Raw genomic sequence first — 23,773 nt, 5'->3', positions numbered from 1 at the left:
AAGATCTCATTTTAACTATGTTGAGAGTAAACCATCAATGCTTCTCCCAGTGAACAAAGTTTGCAATAGAACTCACCATCACCATTGGCACAAACTTACACTGGGGCTGGTGAGCTCAGCAGAGAAGCTTGTGACAGAGTAACCCAGGGATGTGAGTGACAGTCTTTGAAATGGAACAATATGCACTCCTATGTCAGTGTTTTTTATATTTCTACATATTTTGGAAGTCATTGTACCCACAAACTTGTGGAGGGAAGGAGACTATACAATCTTTGAGATCCTTCTGAGGGCTGTTGCCTCCTCCTGAGTTCCTGCGTGCTCTGGTCTCACCATCAGCCCAGTGCTGACTTGACTCACCATTTCTCAAATCCCACATTAAATTCAGAGCTCAGCAGCAATCACGTATTAGCAGAGACAGCTCTTAATTTGCCAATTCCTCATTTGACTTTCGTAAAAGCTGACCTGGAAACCATAGTCCAGGCTTATGGTTTCAGAAGCTCCCACACAATGGTATTTCTGGGTAACAACAGCGCATTTAAACTACAGTTAATATTGGTACTTTCTCTGTTGTTTATAAACACTCAGCTCAGCTCATCAGGCAGATTTTATCACTTTTTGGGATAAAATTCTAGAAAATAAAAAATATACACATGTAGAGCTGACAGTGAAACACAGAAAAACTGTTCTGGGTGAAATTTCTGACAGATTTAAAATCATCACTGAGTCCAACTTTCAGAATGACACAGACTCTGACATCTGAATCTCACCAAAAGGAAGGTCTAAATTTTTAATGCCAAGGACTGCAGTGACTCTGCAAAGGCTTAGTTTCTTTAAAACATGCTTTTGCTCTTGAAGTTACTCTAGTGAATTTTGATGACCCACTGAGGGAGATGTAGCCAAAAAATGCTTATCATGTCTGAGAAATGAAAGAAGGTTCCAAGAAGTGGAAGAGGGGACACAAAGGTTAGATAGTGTGACATCCATAATCCTCCAATTACCAAACCACTTGTCAGCAGGCCAGCAGTTGGTGTGACTTAGAACAGCCTCAGGGTCTCGCAGTGTATGTTGCCTGCCAACAGCTCCTAGGAGCCAGTTTAAGAATCACAAACCAGTGCCCTAGTTCTTCTTTCCTCAGGCCACATGCCTTCTCCCAGCCAAAAGGAGGAGGGATGGCACCGGTCCAGCTCCGCCAGCACCTCTCATGGTTGGAGACACTAGCAAGGACAGATCTGCAGGGTATATACAGCTTTGTTCTGTAGAACAGAAACTGAACCTTTGACTCCTGAAGATATCTATCTTCAGACTATACAATCCTCAATTCGAAGATGAAAGAGCTGCTGAGGTACCATTGATTGTTTTGGAAATTATTTTCACCAAAGAATGCTGGTACCACTCCAGTCTGAATTAACAGCCTGCCAGGGCTAGAGCCAGGAGCATTTCTCTAATAACAGAACAATGATATTACTTCTTATTTCACTTACTCCACAAATCACACAGCTTGATAGCTTGGAAAAGAAAAGTTGCTGGTATCCATATTTCATTTTAGTGTGTATGAAGGCATCCACTTCATCTGATTTTTAAGTACAATAGTAAGTGTGAATGCTCTGAGAAAAGTCACATTGATCACACAATACATAACAGACAATTATGGGCCTTAAGCCCGCAGACGAAAACATACATGATATACAGTTTCTTTCATAATATCAGGAAGCATAGATTGCTGTTCCACAACTTGTACTGGATTTTGTCATACCTTTTGAATAACCTCACCACTTAATAAAATGCTACAGAGTAAGTAAAATAATAATAATTGCTCTCTGCTGTACCTTGTAAAAGTGAGTATTACTTCCTCTATTCACTGATGTGTTTTGGCACTGATTCTTCTACATAACAAAACAGCACCATCAAACACCTTCCCCACAGCTTTATTGTAGTATACCTACCCTTCTTGGCAATACTGGCACTCTGTTATGGCCACATTTGGTACAGAGAGCAGGGTGGTATTTTATGCCAACCATCTGAGATACTATGCATGTTTTATCTTGACATAAAAATATGTTTCCTTTTACAAAGTTCATGACAAAGATATGCTTCTCTGACTTATAATATTTTTGGCATGATCAGTTTACTGAGCTGAGGATAAATCAAATGGTCAGCATCATTCTTAAGCACAAAATGCTCCAAGAAGAGGGCACTTCTGGGGTCTTTTCTAAAAGCAGCCAATTTCTGCTTCTATGGCCCATGACTGGGTCCCTTTATATGGGAACGTTTTGATTGCAGCAGTCAAGGTCTTCATGACGCACTGTCACACAAGGATGTGAACCCTGGAGTGCTCCTTGGACTTAAGTTCTGAGTGGGAGTCCTTGAATAGTATTGTGCTGAAAATGGACAAAGACACCACCTCTCTCCCATAAAACCCCAAAAACTTTAACAAAAATGAACAAACTTAATTAAAGGAGCTACTTGGTTTCCCTGATTAGTCAAGTTCGGCTACAGTTCCTTTCACTAACCAGAGAAGTCCTTGGTAGAGACGAAACAAAATTATCAAGGAAATAATTTTTTATATTTGACCTTATCCTTTGGTAGCAACTGCTGATTTTTACTCTAGAGACTTCTGGAGCACATGATATGATTACACACTACAGTTTTGATGGCCATGCCTCTTAGCTGAATTTTATTTCTCTGGTGGTTTGTCTGAAAGGTATGGGTGCATGTGTATGCCTTCATGCACACACACACGCACACACACATACACACACACATTTTATTGAGCTTAGGATAAACATGCGTGTTTGTGTGTCCGCAGGCGTGTATTTGTATGTACGTGTGTTACATCCACTTCACTTTGCAGGTTTTGGTTTACAGGACCTCTGGTGGACGATCAGTCTGTCTGGAAGAAAAGTACGCCCACAAATATCACATGGAACTAGCTGGGTCTGGGCACTGCTCCAGGCTGCCTCATTTAAAGAATCAAGATCATAGAAACCTTTGGCTGGAAAATTAGAAAAAGAAAGTATCAGCTTTCATTCTGGAGACCCACATTCAACTCTTTATGGAAAATATTTTCAGGAAATACCTGTTGACTGAGCCTTTCAGTTTAACCAAACCATATTGCTTTTGCAAAAGAAAAAGAAAAGAAAGAAGCAAAAGAGTAAAAAATACATAAAAAAGACTCTGTTTTTTGTCCCAGGGGTTGAATTAAATTAACTTCAAACTGAATAATTTTGTATTGTATGAGAGTACAGAGAAAACATCATGCTGTGTGTTACGATGTGCATTCTAAGTTAATTACTAACATCTTTGCACACATACTATTATCAGCAAATTCCCTTTTTGGCTTCATTTCAAGTTCTGTTTAATGAGCATGTGTTATCTGACCATGGCTATGGGGGGGAGCGTATCATACTTGAGAATATGCTCTTTGCACTGCTCTGGACAAGGGGCTCAATTTTCTTCCTGTTGAAGTTTATGCAAGTTTTGCTAAAAAGTGGAGTAAATCTTAGATAAGCCCAAAACCTTACAGACAAAACCTACAGTACTTTTAAGCCACAACTTCCTGTGAGGTCATTGCACTGATGCATCTATTGTGATCTAAACACTAATCCAGTCTTACTCTCAGTTATTTTCCACTGTGGGAAGAATGACTGCTTCGAAAACGAAGGAACATTCTTCAAACACTCAGATGTATTTTCAAGATTTTATTTGGGTATAAAAAAATCTTGTTTACTTTCATCTTGAAATGGACTTTTCTTTTCACATACTATTGTCTCAAACTGATTTGCAAAAAGGCCAGGCAGGTTGCTTAATACCTGGATTTAGTTCTTAAGAGCTTTCATTTGAAGTACATGCAGAAAAAAATCCACATGGCTTGAAGATGTACTTGCTTCGCCCTTCTCAAATAGTATGACAATATAGAGAAAGATTTAAAAATCTGTTTTTTTCTTTGAACTTTTGGGAGTGGACAATTTTTAAAAGAAAGGCATTTGTGCATTTAAAAAAATTCCATGGTTTCTGTCATTGGCACATGATAGGGCCCTTCATTAAAGGCCCATACAATTTTAATATGATTCATATCCAATGGTTCACATAACCACAATAAGCCTTAGATCTCTTAATATGCCTGTTCCTAATGTTCTTTTTGTTAGAAGAGCAACCAAGTAGTGTTTCTTTTCTTGGCTGAGACAAATATCCCCTTTGCTTGCAGGAAATGAATGTGTATTTTCTGTACTTTGGTGAGTTTATGGAATATAAAAAAAAAAGGGCGGGGGGGGAGAAAGAGAGATGACTTTCTCCTTGCAGGCATGTGTTAGGCATTCCACAAACAAAACACTGTGTAATGAGGGCAGTGGTTGTCTTCCCGTGACACTTGAGTTTTCAGAAAAAGATTTATGTAAGTTATAAAAAGTTTTATGTAAGCAGTTAATATTTCTGAGCTTTTTTTGAACATTCAACAATATTTGTTTCATTCAACAACAGGGGTAATCCCTCCTCCCTGAGCTGAGAAACTGCGAGACATGCAGTACATGCATGTGGTCTCAAGGTCAGTTATAGCATTTACCAGATGATCGAGAGTAACTCTTACAGAAAAAGAACAACACTGAGATTATTTTTTTGAGGCCAGAAGTATGAGGCAACTGCAGGGGGAACAACAATTTTAGCTCAAGGTACAGAACTGATCAGGCTTGCATCAGCAGGCATTTGGGGACAGACGCTGGAAGCAGGTCAATGTCCCCTGGGGAACCATGGGCACACAACACCTCACAGGAGATGAGAGGCGCCTGATATGACTCACTGCATAAGACAACTTTCTGATTCATATCTGGGAGCTTTCTGCTAGACTGCTTTCTCAAAGAGTTGCTGTCTTTCTGCTTCCACTCCTTCAAAATAAGAACAGTGTATTTAAAAAAAAAAAAACAGATTTGTCCTTTTGCATCCTTCTCTTTCACATGGAATTCTCATTTTCTCCAATCTGTTTTACCACAAAATGTGTAATAACTAAAAAGTGTTTAACATCTAAAAGAGCAAATACAATGAAAACATCTTTTGAACATATCTTTCACTGCAGATTCAACTCTGCCACTTGGCATCTGTTAACCAAGTTCTGATTTGATATTATTTGATCTTTGATTATTATTTTGAACAGCTGTTTAGTGTTCTCCATGATCCTGCTCTCCTCTGTGTGTCTTCTGAGGACATATTTCTTTGTACTGCTGTAAACTGACCTAGTGTATGACTCTTTCACAGTGAGTTGTAGGAGACTTTGTCTACTTTTCCAGGCATTAGGGGAAGCTGAGGGAAATTATGGGGAATATAAAAAAAAGTGTGTGTGGATTAAACATCTGTGAGGAAGTGGTCCAAACTTGGCCCAAAGTAGCTCAGACCAGCTGGCAGGGCCAGGGAAAGCATCCAGAAGAAAAGGTGAAATAGCTTTACATGGCAATAGGGAAGTCCTGGGAACAGCTTCCAGGCAACGCACAGATAAGGATTTCTTTTTGGTCCTACAGTGAGCACATCCCCCCTGGAATACACACCACAGCCTATCTCTGTGGGTGCTGGGGATCATCAGTGTTTGTTGATTCAAAGAAGTGGAATCTTACAAAACAGAACCCACAGCACAACATGCCAAATTGGCAGAATTAAAAATTTTTTTTTTACTACTTGTATTTTTTCTCCATTGTATTTATATTATAATATCTCACAATGAAAGCTTCTAATACTTTTAAATAAAAGGGATCAATAATATCCACTGGATGTTGACTGTAGAAGAATGTTAGCTGAAGTATCTATACCTATGTTGTCTGAGGGTATTTTATTTTAATGACTGTATGTGTCAAGTCTGCACATTATTCTTGGATGTTTTTGCTTATTTTAAAACATACTTATCTACAGTGCTGAAAGGAGTCAAAAAATAGTGACGTAGCTCTAAAGGAGGCTGCTAATCTATTAGTGTTTTGATTCAGAACATACTGACACATAAAGGGGACTGCCCCAGGAGCCGTGTTCCAGAGTCAATGAGTACTCTTACTTCTCATGGATGCTCTACAGAATAACTGGATACTTAATAAAAAGCTTAAAACAAGTAAACTGGAGAAAGAAGTTCTTGCAAACTGTTTATCTACTACTTTAAATTACCTTTTCTTTTTTTTTTGTTCCTCCCACTTTCTTCTTCCCATATCTTAAATTTAGTATGTATCTTACCTTGCACAATTCTGACTTCAGGTTTTTTAGGCTCTGGCCTTCTCAAGTGCTTGGGTAGGTTGTCATTCTCCTGGTGCCATTTTTTCAGGCATTGTGGTTCATGAATACTAATAGATTTTGTTCCATACTCACGACCACATATGTAACAAATCACTGTTGGTGGCCTTTTTATCACTTTTGCCTGCAAGTAACAATGGTGAAGAAGAATAAATACTGTTTTCAACATTAATTTTGAATCAGAATGACTGTGGATGAAAACAGTCAGGTAAATAAGGAACCTGATACTTGTGAAATCAGTGTAACTCTTTCTATCAATTTCATTTTGTTTGAATTCAGTCTTGAAGCTTGTAAGAGATATCGCTTCATTAACAAGTGGGTTCATTCTGTAGATACTGGGCTGAAAATTCATATGTGTGACTAATACTTAGCTATGTAAGTTTCATCTCCTATTTTCACACCTTCAAGTTCATGGAAATGCTCAGTCTTCACATGCAGAAACAACTCTGCTTCATCAAGTTGCTGAGGAGCAGCATCCATCTTAAACAGTTGAAGCCCTTTTTTATGGACCAAGCAGAAGTAACATGTAAAGCAGCAACAAAAGCTTCCTCAGCTGAACACAGCTGCAGTAACAGAAAGACTCCATCTTTTGGCAGAACACAGCTCAACCCACTGTGTCCAGCCTTAGTGTCTCTCTAAAGTTGGACAATGAGGGCAGCTGTCCCAAGCAGTGACTGTGGTCCCTTACCCTATGTTACTTTCGCCACAGGTCAGTTAGTTGATGGAATTCTTGGCCTTTAAGGATTAAAATCAACCAAGGATATTTCAGGATGAGGGGCAAAATAGGAATTGCTGTTTGTTTATCTCGAAGGCCTCAGTGTGAACTTTGCCAGTGACTGTAGCGAGTGCAGAACTGGACTCTAAGCAAGTTATTGTTTCCACATTCAAATATGCTATTGTTCTCAGAAAAAAACCAGCCCAACAATGGAAGAAAAAGATTCCTCAGCCCTAAACCTCACAAATACATATTCTAAGGCTGAAAAATGTATAATTACTGTGGTATGGCAGATTATGGACTCGGCTGTGTCCTTAGGCGTGTCCTGGGCTAGGTGTGGTGTCAATACCAGCCCTGTTCCAGGAAGTAGAGTAAAAACACACTGTAGAGACAGAACTTGGAGGCACACAGATGGGTCTCACAACTGCCAGCACTTCCTACACTTCTGACTGCAGAATACCAGTAAGAGATGAGCTATCCTCTGCCCTCCTAAAGTCAGAGGGACAGCCATGCCAGACCAAACATGGGAAGCCTTTCTCACTCAAACAAGGGAGGTGGGGATTTAATTTTTTCCTCTGCTGCTGTTTAAGACAAAGAGTAACCTGTTCCAGTATTTATGACTCTCTCTGTCAGCCCATCAGTGTGTTCAAGAAATTCTGGGCAGTTCTCGCATTTACGTTACAGTCTGAAAATGTCATTAGTGAACAATCTGCATAAGCTTGCTTTCCTGTATCACACATGTAATCTCAATTACAAGAAGAAATACTACTCTATAAAGTGTATTTTTGCTGGGAAAAGGTGGACTTTTAGTCTAGAAAGTTCCCACAGTGACTTGAAATACAACATCCAAAGACAGTCTCTCCAAGGAGATTTTCAGCCTCTTGACTTTCAAATGGAATTTCCTTAGCTACCTTTGATAACACAGTATTTATACATGTATATTTTCTAACAAATATAAAAACATACCCTTCTCCTATTTGTAGGTGAATATATCAACAGCTATTGTAAGAACACCTTCTGATTTTTCACTACAATTTTCACCTACCTCTTTGCTTCAAGTCTTGAGCTAAATCTTGTCTGACTTGGAGATAAGACTCTGGGTCCAGATAGAGTTGTTTGACAGCACTATATGTTTATTTGTAGGCTCTGGAGAGGTTTAGATAAGGATACTATAATCTGAATTCTTGAGGTCAGGGGACTAATTTCAGTGTGCATTCCTGTTTTGGGTATGTTACAGTATTTTAGAAAGGGTTTCCTTAAAAAATGCCAGGTGTAAAATCACTGGGAACACATTTTCCTCACTAGTTTCATTAGCTAGGTTCCTGCCATTCACTAAAATATGTTATTTATTGGCTGAAAACTAGGAAAGAGCAATTTGGTTTGCATTTGGTTTGTAGGTACTCTTTATATACCACCAGAAAGGGAAAAAGGAATCCTGGTACAAATGTTGTAGAACTCTGTTCAAGTAGATATGTCTGTCTTTTGTAACTTCCACAATTAAAAACTATACAGAAACAATAGCCGAGACCAGAATTAAATAAAAGGAATCAGGTCACTCTAAGGATAGAATTATTTTTTTTCCAGAAAAATAGTGAGTTTGAATCATTGCCACACATACAATTATACTCACAAATCCTTCTCTGGACACATGTTAAAAACCTGAAAAATAAAACCTGAAGGAGATTAGCCTTACAATTGGTAGTAACAGGTTTTTCATTTTTTAACTGTGGAATCCAAGATATGATAAGCTTTACTTGGAATTTCTACAGCTGATGATATTTACCCTTCATTTCTTTTTCTCTTCAGAGTGTGCTTATCCCAAATGTCACATCTGGAGGCCTGCAGTTTGAAATGAAACTATTTTTGGAAACACCACAATTTTCCAACCCAAACTACTCACAGGCCAGTGGCTAGGCTGTCTGCTCACTGCTTTGTTTTTAACTTTTAAAAAGGGTTGTAGGGAAGGTCTGTTCCTGAGGATATGTGTTATTATAAAAATACCTACAAATACATAACAGTGTAGTTAGGCTTTCCTCTGGTGTCTCAGTATTTTCTTTTTTTCTCCAAGACTGCTAAGTATGTCTGCGTGACCATGAATGAAGTTATTTAGCTCAGAGGGCTATGCAACTATGTATTTTCAATAGACCTGACATTACTTGAGGTTAGCCCCAGGCTGCTGTTATGGTGTTACATGAGGTCAAATCCTTCCATACTGCACAAAGCTTTTAATTTCTTCTTAAGTACACACAATAAGACTGTCTCCCAAACTCTGCTACATAAATATTTATCATCCAGGACTGCACACACCTCTGCCTTTCCTATTTGTTTAGTTATCCACGTATTTTAATGGGAAGAGGGGAAGCATCTTGCTCTAGGACAGAGCTCTCATCATAGGCTTGAATTGCCCAAGGAACAGAGGCTCAAGAAAAGATTGATGCAAACGCTTAGCAGCACCATTCTGTTGTATGAAAGCAGCCCTTTTCATATACTCCTCTCTGGAAAGCAGGAAGCATTTTGCATAAGGGACAGGGACAAGCTGTGGCATGGGTCTCATGACTATCCAAAGTTGCATTTCACACCCCACTGGAGCACTTTCAGCCACAACACAACAGCACAAATGTTAGGACTGGTCATATGCCTGTGTAGAAAATTTCTTTGAACAGCAAGATAATTTTGCCAGATGATGCTGGTAATTAAAGATATTACTACACTGGGAGCACTAGAATATCCCATTTTGCTCCTGATGTGTTTTATTTTAATTGAAATACATCAGCATAATGAACATGGCATTTGTGTACAAAAAGAAAGGCAAGAAACTCAATCATTCCCAATGATAAGTTTCATTCAAACCATCCGTTCACTATCCATTCTCAACTAACTTTCCATATTTGAAAATTTTTGTCAGTATTCTCCTAAAAAGGTGTTCAAAACCACTGCAATCAAAGCAAGCAAAGCTTTTCATTGACTTTCCATCTTCATTAGAATTACACAGCATTTGAAAGAGTCTTGCTTTTACCAAGCACCTAGATGGCTTTATGCTAGAGCAAAATACAACATCAACATTGTTGCTACATGAATTTTCAAGGTTTATGCTGTGTTAAAAAGCATTGCAATACAGCAAAGGAAGGTCAGTGAAATCTTTTTAGGTAGTTCACCTGATAAGAAGAAAACAGCAGATGGCAGCACCAGATGCTAGTGATACATCAATAGGCTTCCAAGATCAGTATTATCTATTGTCAAAAAACCCGTAACTCATATACACACAGCAAGTTACTGGTGCTCACTTACACGTACCACACATTTTTTTCTATGAAAGAATAAAACACAGACTCAGTTTCAGTAGCTCCAGACATCACTTCTATTTTTGGGGGTATCACAGCAGAATTTCCGAGTCTTTAAGCATAGGCAGTGGTTTGGTTTACAAACACACATGATCAACTCAGATGTGTTCACTGATTCTGAGAGCAAAGGCAGTAAGTGGAGGAGGTTGTTTACAGAGGCTGTTGTGCCTCCAGTTCTAAAGACATTTAATGCAGAACTGTGAAAGAGTTTGTCAGTAATGATACTGGCCTAGTTGGTCCTTCACTTGCTAAAGGGGAGGGAGCTCCAGGACAGAGGCACACAGACAGAAGTGCTTGCAGTTGTAAAGTTAAAATGCCCTTCATATGGTGTACTACTAAAGCAGTCAAAACTTTTATTTTGCAAATGAAGAAAACCCAGCTTTTTCATTTAGGGCATCTTACATGGCATAAATTAATTTGACAGCAGCATTACTTCTCTTAAATACACTTATACAAGGGTTGGATTTTTTTTCAGTTAGTCTTTCCTCTGATGTTTTGCTGAATCAGGACTTTAAATAAGTACTTAAATAATTCACGATCACAGCAAGTAAGTCTGTTAAATGAGACAATAGCTGCCCCAAATGCTTTCCAGACAGGACCAAAACATATTGCCATTTCACTCCAGCACTAATGGAGTACTATTTTTTAACAGAACTAATAAGTTGCTTAGGAGCTGGTAAGGTGAACAAAACTAAAAACATATGTTGGAAAAAGATGAAGACTGTAGAGGACACACAGACCTTGTCCCTGTTCATAGTGAATCTGCAGTTCTTCCATAAGCTTAGTGCTTTTCCACATCCTTCCATCTGTGGACCTTTCAAAATTTTCAGCTGTAAATAGAGACCCTCACACAGAGAATTTAAACCTATGGAAAAGAGGCTTCCTTTGACCACTTCTTACAAGCTGTCTGCCAGTCCTGAAGAACCACTTATCACAGGATATTTCTTTCAGTCTTTCTGTTCTGTTCTCTGCCTTTAAGGTGAGCCTCTGTACAATAGAACAGCTCTAAAAATATTAAAATAAAAGACCTCAGAGAGGTAAAATCCATCATCCCTTCTTGAAAGTCATTGTTAATAATAAAGTCCCTTAGAGTGTATTACAAACTGCAAGCTGTACAGCCTCATTAGTTCTGTTGCAACTGATGAACAGTAACTGCTTGGAAGTAAATGAGGAAACCTGTTGTTCACACAAAAGGAAGAACAGATTTGAACAGATTTCATTCTGGCTCTGCAGAGCTCACAGAATTAAAAAGTGGTAATAATGTTGTTGTTCAACAAGTCAGCAGATGTGACTGAATCCACACAGGGAGCAGATATGTTGTGCAAGAGGGTAACGTTTTTACAGACGTTTTTCCCCCACGCCCTTTTTTTTTTTTAAACTACAGAGTTATGTGTGATGGATTAAACTCTCTGTTTCGAACCCATGCCTTTCATGGAACAATCACCTTTAGAGCAAAGCCAGTTCTTGGTAAAGGGTAAAATGTAGTGTAAAACAAGAACATCAACCTTCCTACAATATAGATGCAGCTGTGCAGCACTTTGAACTCCTTGGAATTATCTGAAATTTGCTGATAGAAGACCTAAGGAGTGAACCTTAATTTGCCAGTATCTATCAGTTAGTGGCCTCATATAGCGTAATAAAAAATTGGTTCCTGTTGTCTTAGTCTCATATGAGCTAGGGTAATGCTATTATCTCCATTTTATACAGCAGCTGTTAAACTAACAGGTAACACCCTTTGATTTCTAAAGCATCTTTAGAAATGCTCTGCATACCATTGCATTCCTTTGGTGACTGAAAGAGCTAAATCTCATTTTCAAAAGTAATGTAGGCAAACAGGATTCCAAACCCCATTTAAAAAAAAAAATAAAAAAGCTGTTTAATTTAGACAGTGGGTCTAAATTTAGACAACTATCTTACAAAACTCCTGGCCAAAAGACAGCTTGTGCAGAAAAAAATGCAGAAAAAAATAAGCCATTTTCCAAAACTCTGTATAGTTTTTGGATAATGTGAATCAGCTTCTTTATTCTTGGATCTTGAATCAAATTCAGTGGAAAGAAATGTGCAGTCCTACTTATTTTGTTGTTGTTAGACCCGGAGCTGCTGCCTTTGAACATGCAGTCCTCAGTAAACTCATGTTCCATGCCAAGGTTAAGAAAAATGGTAAAATATGAAAATCATACTTTGGAGTGCTTACAGGACAATGAAACACTGCTTTTCATGTTAACTAAATAAAAATACCTAATATCTGCTAAAACATATAACATCCAAACCTTGCCTAAGCTACTCAATAGAATTGTCTAGGGAGCTATAGCAAACAATGGTCCCTCTTGGGGCATAACTCTTACAGGACCACAGAGAAGGAGAACCCAACTAATCCCTTTCAAAAAGGAAGTTGAAACAAATAAGAATAAGTAGTTTCCCCATGCACCCAGTATTCCCCTTTTCTTTTTCTACTATTCAGCAGATAAACTTTTTTATGGAACCAAAAGGTCCTTCTGAAGGGAAGTGATTTTAAATTTGATGGGACGCCAGTCTCCCCTGGAGATCCAAGCATCAAGATGCATCCACACACTTTCATACGGCACATGCTTAGCAATTTACCTGTGCAGCTGATGCAGCCCCACTCATTCCTTGATGGTTCTCAGATTGACCATATCTTTCTGAGCCAGCTCCAGATCTTGGTCCTTTACCAGATTTATCAGTGCTGCTACCTCCTCTGCAACACCTTTCATGCACAGGAAGACGCTCAGGAAAAAAGGTTCGTCCACAGTTTCCACAGGGCACAAGCTGGGCTTGAGCACTCTGATAAGCCGCCTCATTTTCATCTGTAAGTCTATAGGAACCACCAGGAAGGACCTCAGGTTTCCTGGGCTCTGGTCTTCTAAGGTGCTTTGGTAGTTGATTGTTTTCAATATGCCACTTCTTTAGGCACTGAGATTCATGTATAGAAATAGACTGTGACCCAAATTCTCTGCCACAGATATAGCATACCTTCAAGCCAGGTCTCCTTGGTGGGAAGGGCGTTTGAGACATGTTTGAAAAATCTGACAGTTGTGATGCTATTGCAGTGCCTGGTCACCTTTACTGGGGTCCAGCTTCTAGATGTACTACTTTGGGAAAAATTCTGGGAAGATCTGCACGTTAGATGGTGCCAGATGATGCTCTGAGGGCAAGGTTCTAGAGATACTAGAAGGGGCTTCTCCAGGACTTGACAGAGCACTACAAGTTTTGTTCACATTCTTTTTCCTGGCATTTGTTTCCATGAAGGGTATGACATTTCGGGAAATTTTTCCATCTCCTGCACATAAAGGTCTTGGGAAAGTCTGCTATTTAGAATGATTCTACATCTTCTTAATCCATTTTCATGAGCCAACATATATTAGGGACTTCAAAGCTGGAACACTACACCTAATAGCTGTTTCAGTAGAGAAGGGGGGTTTCTGTGTGTTTTCCGTTTGTCTTTTGTTCTTACATGATCCTGAAACAAATGAAATTAGTACATACTAATAAATGTCTTCTTCCATGTTAAGGTTACCAATCAGTGGTTTATCACAAGGAACCTTACTACTCTTGCACTTTTAAATAGCAGATAAATAACATCAAATATATCCTTACCCTTAATGATCAGTTGAACAATGTAAATCTAAAATTCTAGTCTCAGAGGATGGAAAGTTGTGAAGGACATGAAAGAAGATGCATTTGCACAAAGTGAATCTGATGAAATGCAAGTGGTTTGGAGTATACTCAATAGGCTTTATTTTGAGTTATTGACAGAACTGGTATTTCTAGCACAGTCCTTAATTTTATAAAAATAAGCCTTTTATGTTGATAGTTAAACATAATTTCCCTTTCTCCAGAGAAATAAGAAAAAGTCCCTTAGTAGAGGGATGTTAGTGTCCAATCTACAAAGGGACTGTCAGAAAGGAAAGTGTTTCCAGTCTGTAGGTTGAAGGAAATTATCAAGTCCCTTTATTCAGCACTTGTGAGGTGGTGGCTCAAATTCTCTAACCAGCCTTGATTCTCCCACTACAGGAGAGCTACTAATAAAATTGAGCAGGTTTATTAGTAAGAGCTAGTGACATGCTTTGGGGGCTGAAGCACATGCAATATGAGGAGAAGGTAAGGCTACGGCATTTGTTTAGTCTCAACACAGTACTAAACATATTTCAATTTTTCACTGTGCAGTCTATCCCTGTATACAGATAAATCCATGCTGTATCCCTTAAAAGTACATTTCTTAAAATATTTTAACCTGGTCCTCTAAGGATCAGAAAATAAAATTCAGACTATATGCATGTATGGTAGAGGCTACTGCTTTATTGCAAGAAAAAATTGTAGCTAGCACATTGCATAGGTAGGCAACTGCCAAGGACAGTCTACTTTTTCTGTAATAGAAGAAGCAGCTGGCTAAATGGTCACCTTGCTCTTACCAAATATTCCAAACTTCATCTCATTCCTTCCAAATTTTTAGGGGGTTCCTAACTCACAAACTTATCCAGAGATTCCATTGACCTGTCTCGGTTCACTTTCTCAGCTGCAACCAACCAACCTGGATCTGCTCTTTACTGTTGTATTGTTATGTCACCATGGAAGACTTTGTTTCCACTCAACAGCCTTTTCGCCCTCATCACTCCCACCTCTGAACCCATGGGCTGAATTTTACTATCCTCAAGGGCAATGACACAGTTTTTCAGGTGACAAACTTAAACTTTGTCTGTGCCACAGAGACGCACTCAGCTTATTCTAGTCTCTCGTAAATATTCTAGGGGATGTCTTAAGGACATGGGCAATAGTGAAAAAAGCTGTCACACAAGTTCATGTGCATAGTCATCCTCTTGCCAGGCACATAAAAAGTGTTTAGATTGCTGCATTCACACTGCTTGCTTAAATACTAACAAAGCTACATATTCCTGAGATACTTTCTTGCTTAAAAAAAAAAATCTTCTGTGAAGGTCGTATTTATTTGTAGGCAAATTGGAAAATGTGAAGACCATCAGACCGAATGTGTGATTTGTACTGGAACAAATCTCTGTGAACAAATATGTTGCACTTAGCTGTTAAAAATAAAATTCTTGAGGGACTTTGCACTCAAAGTTAACACCTCATCTAAAACTCTATTAGATAACTGCAGTTTGTGGAAAAATATGGTAACGTACAAGGATTTAGTATCCTCTGATGTCTGAAGCTATCAGGTACACATACAATGTTGAAGGTTACACAAAACTGTAGCACTGGAATTTTTAGTTCAGATATCAAAATAACAGGTTCAGCAGTATGTGAAATTTAAATCTGCAAACTAGTATTGAGGCTACTGTACTGCAATGCTGTTTCAAAGACTGGGAGAGTTTCCAAGGAGGGTGGCCTGTTGGATGACTCCAAATTGGGAAGTAGCCAAGCTCTTTAGGAGGATGAAGGGAATGGAGAGCCAGGGAAACATTAAAGGGTCATGAAGGCAGGGGAGATAAGGGTTATTGGCAGGTCACAGGAAGAGAGCATCAGAAAGTTCAGTTACATTTCAGGGAACTTCTGAACTTTGTAGGGTCCTATTTATGTCCTATTTATTGATTTATGTCAGACTGAAACTTTCTGCTACCTGAGAGGATTCTTAAAGCAACAGTGAACATTGAACTGCCTGCCACATGAAGAACGTTAGGTGACTAAATCTGTTGCCATTAGGAATGAATCAGTCAATAAAAGATGCTATAAACAATCTATTAACAATATAACCTATTGTTGGATTTCCAAGCTTGCTATTGTAAATACTTCATAAGAGAATTATGTTTCCTTGTGGGGATTACACCATTTGGTCTACATTTGTTCCTGCCAAGTTGACTGTTATTATTTGGAAACTTCCTATAAATTCAGTGTGAAATGAAAAGGCATATGAGCAGTGCAAATTTTCTCTTGAGCTCAGTGGTAAAGTTATGGAAGTAAATCAGACTGTGATTTTACATTTCAAAACATAAAACTTCCTTATGTTTTCCTTTTAAAAATGTTGCAATATGTTTTTCAATAAAGTGGGAAGGTACAGCTGATCACTGCATATAGCTGTGGGAAAACATTTCTCTCCTCTGCATTTCCACTGAGGCCAATACTTAAAAACAATCTCATGAACTGCAGTGACAGGTCATTTACAACTATTGGAGAAGTTAAATTTAATCAAAAACAAGTGAAATACTATGGCTAGTTCAGCATCAGGCTGAGAGCTTCACTCTAACCAAAACAGAACAGAATGACAAGAGTGCAAATATCTCAGTACATCTCTAATCTTCTTGTCCTGAAGAGGGAACTGGAATTCTTGCACATTGTTTTTAAGCTTCATCTAACCAGAAATTGCAATAGCATTATTATCCATGCTTCACTAATGCTGCCTGCTCTTAGCTGCCATGTGTGATTCAACCTATACAAGTAAGTGGAAACTTCTTCCCTGAAATGGCCTTCTTTATGTCTTCTTTTATGTCAGTGTTGGAACTTGGAAGCAAAGTTGACACATACGTTTCCTATTTCCTGTATGTAGCCCATTTCTGAAGAGCGACCCTCTCTGTTTTTCATCTCTCTTGATTCTCTCATGTAAACAATTCCTCAAAACCCATTATAAGGTCATTTTATAAGCCTAGATTCCTTGACTGAATTGAACAAAACATACTTGTGTTAGCTGGGGAATTAAACTGGCTGTTTCCAATGAATTCTCAACACTACTGCTTTTGACCTAGCTAGAATTCCACATTGAGACCTCTCAGCTGAAAAAAACAGAGCTTACCTTATGGAAGAACATATTGTATGAAGCCTCCTACTACCAGGACATAAACATGTTTATTAAATGGACAAAATAAAAGAACAGTTGTGACAATTTTGTACAGCTTATGGATGCTGACTGATATTGCAGACTTTCCATGTGTAAGTGTAACAGGCTGTAAACTCTGTTTAAACTATATGGTTGGCTTACTGTCATTGTTCTCATCTGCCAGCACAGAAAGGGATGAGATAAATCCTTGCACCAAATAAAAATAGAGCTAAAACAAAGGTCACAGAGCTTTCAAGCTTATACATGTCAAAAACCAAACCAAAACAAACTCAAAACCCCTCTTAAATATGTTTGACTCCATCTAAAAGCATAGACAATTTCCAGAGAAGACCATAAACAAGCAAAATAAAAATTGGGAACAACTGATTCCTTTACTACTTTTTTCAAAAACAGTTCTTGAAAAAGGTATGAAAAGGATTTATATGAAGTACTTGCTTGAGGTGACAGTGGCTCAAATCCAGGAGGCTCTTTGAAGAGTTCATTTATAATTAGAGAGTACTTACAAAATCAGGACTCCTGTAACAGAGTTATGAGAAGGTCAGCATTGGCTGATCTGCCTGAGGAAGAGTACAAAAGGCATAAGAGATATATTAAATGAAGCGGAAAAAGTAATGCTCCAAAATGGTGCCATCTGAGTACAACACCTGGTGGAAGCCTAGCTACAGATCATGCTGCCAGTGCCAAAAAAAGAAGAAACTAATTTTAGCCTGCAAAAAAATACTAGTTAATTCAGTATCTTGGATTCAAGAGTTCTTGGCTTTGTAAACCCTTGTTTAAGCAAAGCTTTGTTTAAGCAAAGCCTCACTTCACTCTGAGTTTTCCCTTTGTTTTCCCTTTCTTCAACACTACAGTCAAAGTTGTATACTCATTCTGCCTGTTCATCATGCCTCGCTTGGAGCCATAAGCTTTCTGTTTGTGACATCACAGTTGTTGTTATGTGGGTCAATTAATAAGGATGATTCATATACGTTGGACTAAATTTGCAAGTATTCTAAAGGAAAAGATTTTCACTTGTAATACCTAACTTTACTGTTACATAAATTTGAAATATGGCAAATAGCTTTATATAAGAAGCAACAAGCAAAACTTCCCGCACTACAATAGTACCCAAATATCCTGGTTTCTCAGTCTGGGCTGGACTGTCTATAAAGACAAAGGAGAACAACAACTCAGTCTAAACAACAACTCAGGACAAAAGATACAGAAAGAGAGAGATGAAGTAAGTGATCTGCTGAGCGTAACATAGCAAGTCCAAAAAAGAAGGAAATTAATCTAGATTTTCTAGCACCCCAATACTAAATCAGGCCAGTCACAGGATTTTCTAAGGCTGATCCCTAACTTTACAGTAAGATGAAGGTAAGCCTTTTTTCTCCACTCCACTGGGTTTTCATTATATTTACATATAAAAGAGGTGTCAGAAAGGACCAAACTGACATCCTGTGTTGAGTGCCAAAAAGCCTTGCTTCAGGCTCTTTCCAAATAAAATGTCTTCTATGAGGCTTCCTGTTATTCTCTAAGGGAAAGTAAATTAAATTAAACCAACCTCTTAAGCTTTACCTTTTCTTGTGCTAAATATTGTTTTGTATTGCTCAATTATAAATCATCTTAGAAATCTGTTAAGACACAGTACTCAAACATGAGCTGGACTAAAATATTGGACAATTTGTAGCATCTTACTGTTGGATCTGTTTTTCACTGAAAGATAAAAGGAAAAAAAAAACATTCTCATGTTTCCAAGAATATTTTTAGCAAATTAACCACACATTAAAAACCTCACATTTTTCCAGCTCAGCCCTGCATTTTCTCTGCAGTTTCTGGCTGGAGGAGTCTCCTTTGATTAGTCCTAGAGACTAATCATATCCTTCAGTCATGTGAAAAGAATAATCTATTATTTGATTGAACTTAAATAAATACCAGTGAGATGCAGGAAATCCATAATTTTCTATGTCAGGATGCTTCATCTTGTCACAGCTGAGCATGATCCGTACTTTTATGCATCCTCCTATCTTAAGAAACTATTTGCAATCTCTGAACATACAACTATTGGCATGCACCCCCACTTCTGGCAGCTTCAAGACTTTGTAAGTCTGTAAAATCTAACATTGCAGCAGCCTGGCTTAAATGTCTTATGAGTAATGCACACTCAGAAACATCCAAGTGTGGAGCTTGTTCCATTAGGGGATCAGTTGAAAATATAGTAATACCTTTTCTCCCATACCATCTGCAGCCCAGAGGCTGGTGGTTACGCCTTTGTTAAACGTGGATGCAGCCAGCTACAAGGACAAGGCAAAACCACTCACACCCAAATATACCAGGTTAAAAAGCCACTGTTTTCTGACATATACAAACAGGCTAGAACTGTCTGGGAATTTTCTAGTGAACATTTTTCCCATTGTTTGAAGTGTTGGTTAGACAAAAATGAAACTTTCTTCAAAGATGTACCTCTATGAATTACACAAGAGAGAAGTTTGTTTGTTTGTGTCTGTGCACTGTGGGTTCATTACAATGTAAGAAAAGAAAAATATAAAACCCAGAGGTTTCTACAGAAATATTTAAGGTGATTTCTGTGATGAGACAATCATCCTAGTCAAAGGTTTTTGTAATTTTCCTCTGACCTATGGAAATGACCATGTCTTTCTTTGGATCTGATAATCTTCCTACCTAAAACTTTATGGGTCAATCAAAAAATCACATCAACAGCAGTCATTGTATACTTGGCATTTAAGAAGACCCTATGTATAATTATGCAGTAATTAAATTTATTTTATTTAATTAGTTGTATTTGATTTCGGTTGATGACACTGTTACCAGAGAAAGCTGGTGACTTTTTCTAGTGACACAGAAGTTCTTTCACGTTACTATGTCTTCTGCCCAAACATAAGAAATAATTCCTTTGTTTTGACTGAAATCCTTTACATAAAGGAATTATGATTGCTACTGCTTAAAAATATGGGAAAAACAAAACGTTTTTAGTAAAAAAATATAATTTTTCAGACTTTTAACATTCAAAATCCTAGACCTGCTCCAATAACACCATTCTCTCTCAGATATCCTTTATGCTTTACAAATAAAGTTGTTGCTTTTTGTATTTTACTTACTTAGTGATGCATTACAACTCATAAGGGTGATGATTACCCTTGTTTGACCCATAATTCTTTAACCACACTCATCTCATATTTTAAATGAATGTTACTCTGCCTTCACACTTGCTCTTGTGCAAAACTCAGCACAGACATATTCCCAATATGTGTGACACTGGGGATACTTATGCATCATATTCTTAACAATCTTCAATTAATGAGGTATATCTGTGATACTTAACACTCTGGAAATCATAAATGGCATATCAGATATGCATCAAACAATGAATAGATTGGGTATGTTCAATCTGCACACAGCACAAGAGTATGAGAAAAAGCAGGCATTGAAGCAAGTAAGTTTACACAGCTCAAAGTGAGCTACCTGTACTTTCTAGCTCATGTCTCTGTTCAACATTTCCATTTCTGGAACTTATATGTACAGAATCAGGCTGGTTCCCAGTGATTTTGATTATGACTATGCAATTACTTCAAGAAAGTATGCTAATTGTTAGGGAGAAAAAATAGGTGGATGGATAAATTCATAATTGGTTCTCAGCCTGTTTGAAACAAAAAAATAGAAGCCAGGTCTGTCAGCTTGTACAAATTGACACAAGTCAGTGGAAATCAGTAGAAGGATGACACTGCACATGTGCTGAGAGCCTATCACTTGAAGTGTAAAGTGATTCCGTATTGGAAAGACACTTTTTTCTATTACCTGCAATAACACAGTTACCTTATACAGGAGAAAATAATCAGTAAGGGTAAATGTTCTCATCTTTTATGGTGTAAATCCAACTTAATAATTTTTGAATAGAAAGAAAGTGGTTCAGCTGATAAATGACTGTAACTAACTTTTTTGCTACTAAGTTTGCTAAGTTTTTGCTACTTTTGTTATGAACGGGATATTCAAATAGATAATCTGATTGCCACGGCAATTAGTATCCTCAGCAAGATACACCAGCTATTAAAATACGAAACCTAAAAGATGAACAGAATGCCACAACAGCAGAAAAGAAACAGAGGGAATCTAGACAAGCAGATGAAACTATCCAAAGTGGAAAATGTCTAGAAAAGCAAAACTCTGGACAACCCAATTATTTTGTGAAATGTTGGTACACCTAACAAGACATTATTAAATGCTCATTGTATTTTGCATGAAACTTTGCAGAACATTCCTGACACAGCGTCACAAAAAAAAAATGGCCACATACTAAATCTGTTAGAGACAACAGCATGCTAGGAGCATTATCAAAACATCCATCATGTCCAGCAAAGATACCTGACAGCATTAGAGCACTCATTTTTAAGGCTCTTATTTGTAACAAATCTCAAAAAACATCACTCTTTTACATTATTGTTCTTCTCTCCAGTATTCAACAGTAATTTATAATTGGTGTGACAGGACATGGTGGAAAAATGTCAAGTTTTACCTGGTACCCCTGGGTCCTGATGATTGTATAATTTGTTACGTTTAATGATGATCTTTTTCTCACTTTGTATTTGAAGCTGTTATCTACGCGTCTGTCCATATAATCCTGTTTTCTGTTTTATAACAGGACTAAATTTCATGAGCCAATAGAAATACACATGGAATATAAGCCTGGAATATCCCCAGATAATGTGGCTTAAATGAAGTGATATGTATGTCTGAGTTCCTTACTGTGTAACCATAATTTCACCTGGTTAGAAACCAGTGCATCCTATAATAGATCAATGTCCTAAGGAATTCGGTAAATAGAAAAGTAAATTTAAGTAAAATATACAAATTTGTAATGAAGGCAATGGTGTTAATTTGTAACTTGAGCAATCAGTCCACTGACAGTACCTTACGAATAAATTTGGTAATAAGCTTTAAGATAGATCATTTGGAAATGACAGTAAAGTTTTCTGTTTCACTTGCGCTTTCCAAACAAAACAAAATAAAGCAAAACAAAGCAAAACAAACCGGCTTTTTAGTAAACCTTTTCATTACTGTTGAGCACCACATATTTTCCAGGAATAGAACTGGAAGAGATAACTTCCGTTATACAGGAGGATCAGTAATGATGTGCCAGGTAGAGTTACCTTTTACAAAGATAACATTTCTAGCTCTCAATATCCAAATGGTTGGCCATGATTATTCCAATTGTATTCTTCCGTCCTTAAAACACACCTATAAATTAACTCCATCCACTTCCCTGGAAAAGTGGGGAACTAGGTAGCCAGAACATCTGACCTGGTAAATGCTCACACACTGTTTTTGCCAGGCAAACCTCTGCGGAAAAAAAAAATCCAGAGAATAAATGCACTATCCTTGCAGAAAGCACTGTTACACACACATTTATTACCAGCTGGCTGGTCTGAGGGCTGAAAGTCACTCAAATCGTTGTTCATAGACCTAGTTATCTATAACTGGGCCCTTTATTTCTGTGAGAATTCAGTCATCTGGCATTCAGAGCACTGGTACAGTGGGATGAGGACAACACGCAAGACACAGGACTGCACTATTTGAGCCTTGGCTGACTGACCTTCAGGCCAGGACTGTTACCAGTACCATCACCAGAGTTTCACAGGGAAATGAGGTGAAAACTAGCAGAATTGGGTTGTGAGCTGAGGATCCCAAGGATCCGCCCGTGTCTGCTTGCCAGGGACAAGAGGTGCTTGAACTTCGGGAGGGAAGGAAAACCACAGTGCCTCCTCACCCAACCACTGCTCCACTGCCCTGCCTGAAAAGTCCACAGGCTTATTTAGATCCAACGCGCAAAAGACTGTGGAAGGCATCGCATTTTTAGTGTCCTCCTAAACTCCCATTACCTTCGCTCCAAAGGGCGGGTCAAAATTCCCTCATGTCCCCAAGACCCGGGCTTCTCTGATGTTGTGCTTTGGCTCAGTTTGCCCCTTTATGGAAGAAAGAAGAGAGTTGAGTAGCACAGTCGGGCACATATTTCCCGGTGCGGGGCACATTTAGGGTCCCCACACCCACCCCTGGTGCCGCCGTACCCGCACCCCGGAACCGCGCCCGCGCCGTTCCCACGGCAACGCGCAAACATATGCAAATATATGCCGGCTGCGCCGCCGTTGATTGGCCCACGCGGCTGTCGCTCACCGGCAGGGAGGGGTGGCCCATGCCCCGGTCCTGCCGCCCGCTCCTCGGGGTCCTTCTGGAGGGACAGGTGCGGCTCTCGGCTTTGGGGGAAATGGGGCTTTTCCTGCCAGAGAAGCAGGAGTGTGTGTGTAGGGAAAGTCTGATCGACTGAACACCTGCGAACTGTTCCGTGGGAAGGGTCCCCAGCCAAGCTCTGCATACATGAGCGGGGTCCCCTCTCTCAAACCTTTTCTGCTCTTGACGAGGTGAGAAGGGACAAATGGCATCGCTGTGAAGCTCAGGCAACAGAGAAGAATAAGAGCACAAGGAGCCCGAACTCCATCTTCGACACAGGCAAAATTTCTCATGCAAAAATTCAGTTTTCGGTCAGACTCTTTCACATTTTTCAAAATTTAACTTTCGCAAGACTAATATTTTCCATGGAAATTAATTCTACAGAAACAATGATAAATAATTGTTACAAGAAAACACCACTGGTTCAAACGTTCCTGT

The 23,773-nt window shown here is 38.6% G+C and overlaps 1 protein-coding gene across 3 annotated transcripts; it reads right to left on the bottom strand.

Moving 5' to 3' along the window:
- Positions 1 to 2,645: 2,645 nt before the first annotated feature.
- Positions 2,646 to 23,251, bottom strand: LOC113960949 (zinc finger protein 474). Of its 3 annotated transcripts, XM_027670913.1 has the most exons (6): positions 23,176 to 23,251; positions 22,990 to 23,073; positions 14,564 to 14,569; positions 12,913 to 13,036; positions 6,199 to 6,379; positions 2,646 to 2,992 (listed from the first exon to the last, which is right to left on the bottom strand). In XM_027670913.1, exons 1-6 carry the CDS (start codon positions 23,223 to 23,225, stop codon positions 2,841 to 2,843), a joined length of 597 nt encoding a protein of 198 aa, XP_027526714.1. In that variant the 5' UTR covers positions 23,226 to 23,251; the 3' UTR covers positions 2,646 to 2,840. The 3 variants fall into 3 exon arrangements, with proteins under 3 accessions (XP_027526714.1, XP_027526713.1, XP_027526716.1); XM_027670912.1 differs by lacking the exon at positions 14,564 to 14,569 and having other exon boundaries at positions 12,913 to 13,789; positions 23,176 to 23,204; XM_027670915.1 differs by lacking the exons at positions 2,646 to 2,992; positions 6,199 to 6,379; positions 14,564 to 14,569; positions 23,176 to 23,251 and adding an exon at positions 10,979 to 11,298 and having other exon boundaries at positions 12,913 to 13,789; positions 22,990 to 23,168.
- Positions 23,252 to 23,773: the final 522 nt, after the last annotated feature.

The sequence above is a fragment of the Neopelma chrysocephalum genome, unplaced genomic scaffold (genome assembly GCF_003984885.1).
Source record: "Neopelma chrysocephalum unplaced genomic scaffold, ASM398488v2 Primary Assembly neopelma1_96942, whole genome shotgun sequence".
Classification (NCBI taxonomy): Eukaryota; Metazoa; Chordata; class Aves; order Passeriformes; family Pipridae; genus Neopelma; species Neopelma chrysocephalum.
The sequence above is the reverse complement of the archived record's forward strand: the minus strand, read 5'-3'. Positions and strand labels throughout refer to the sequence as shown.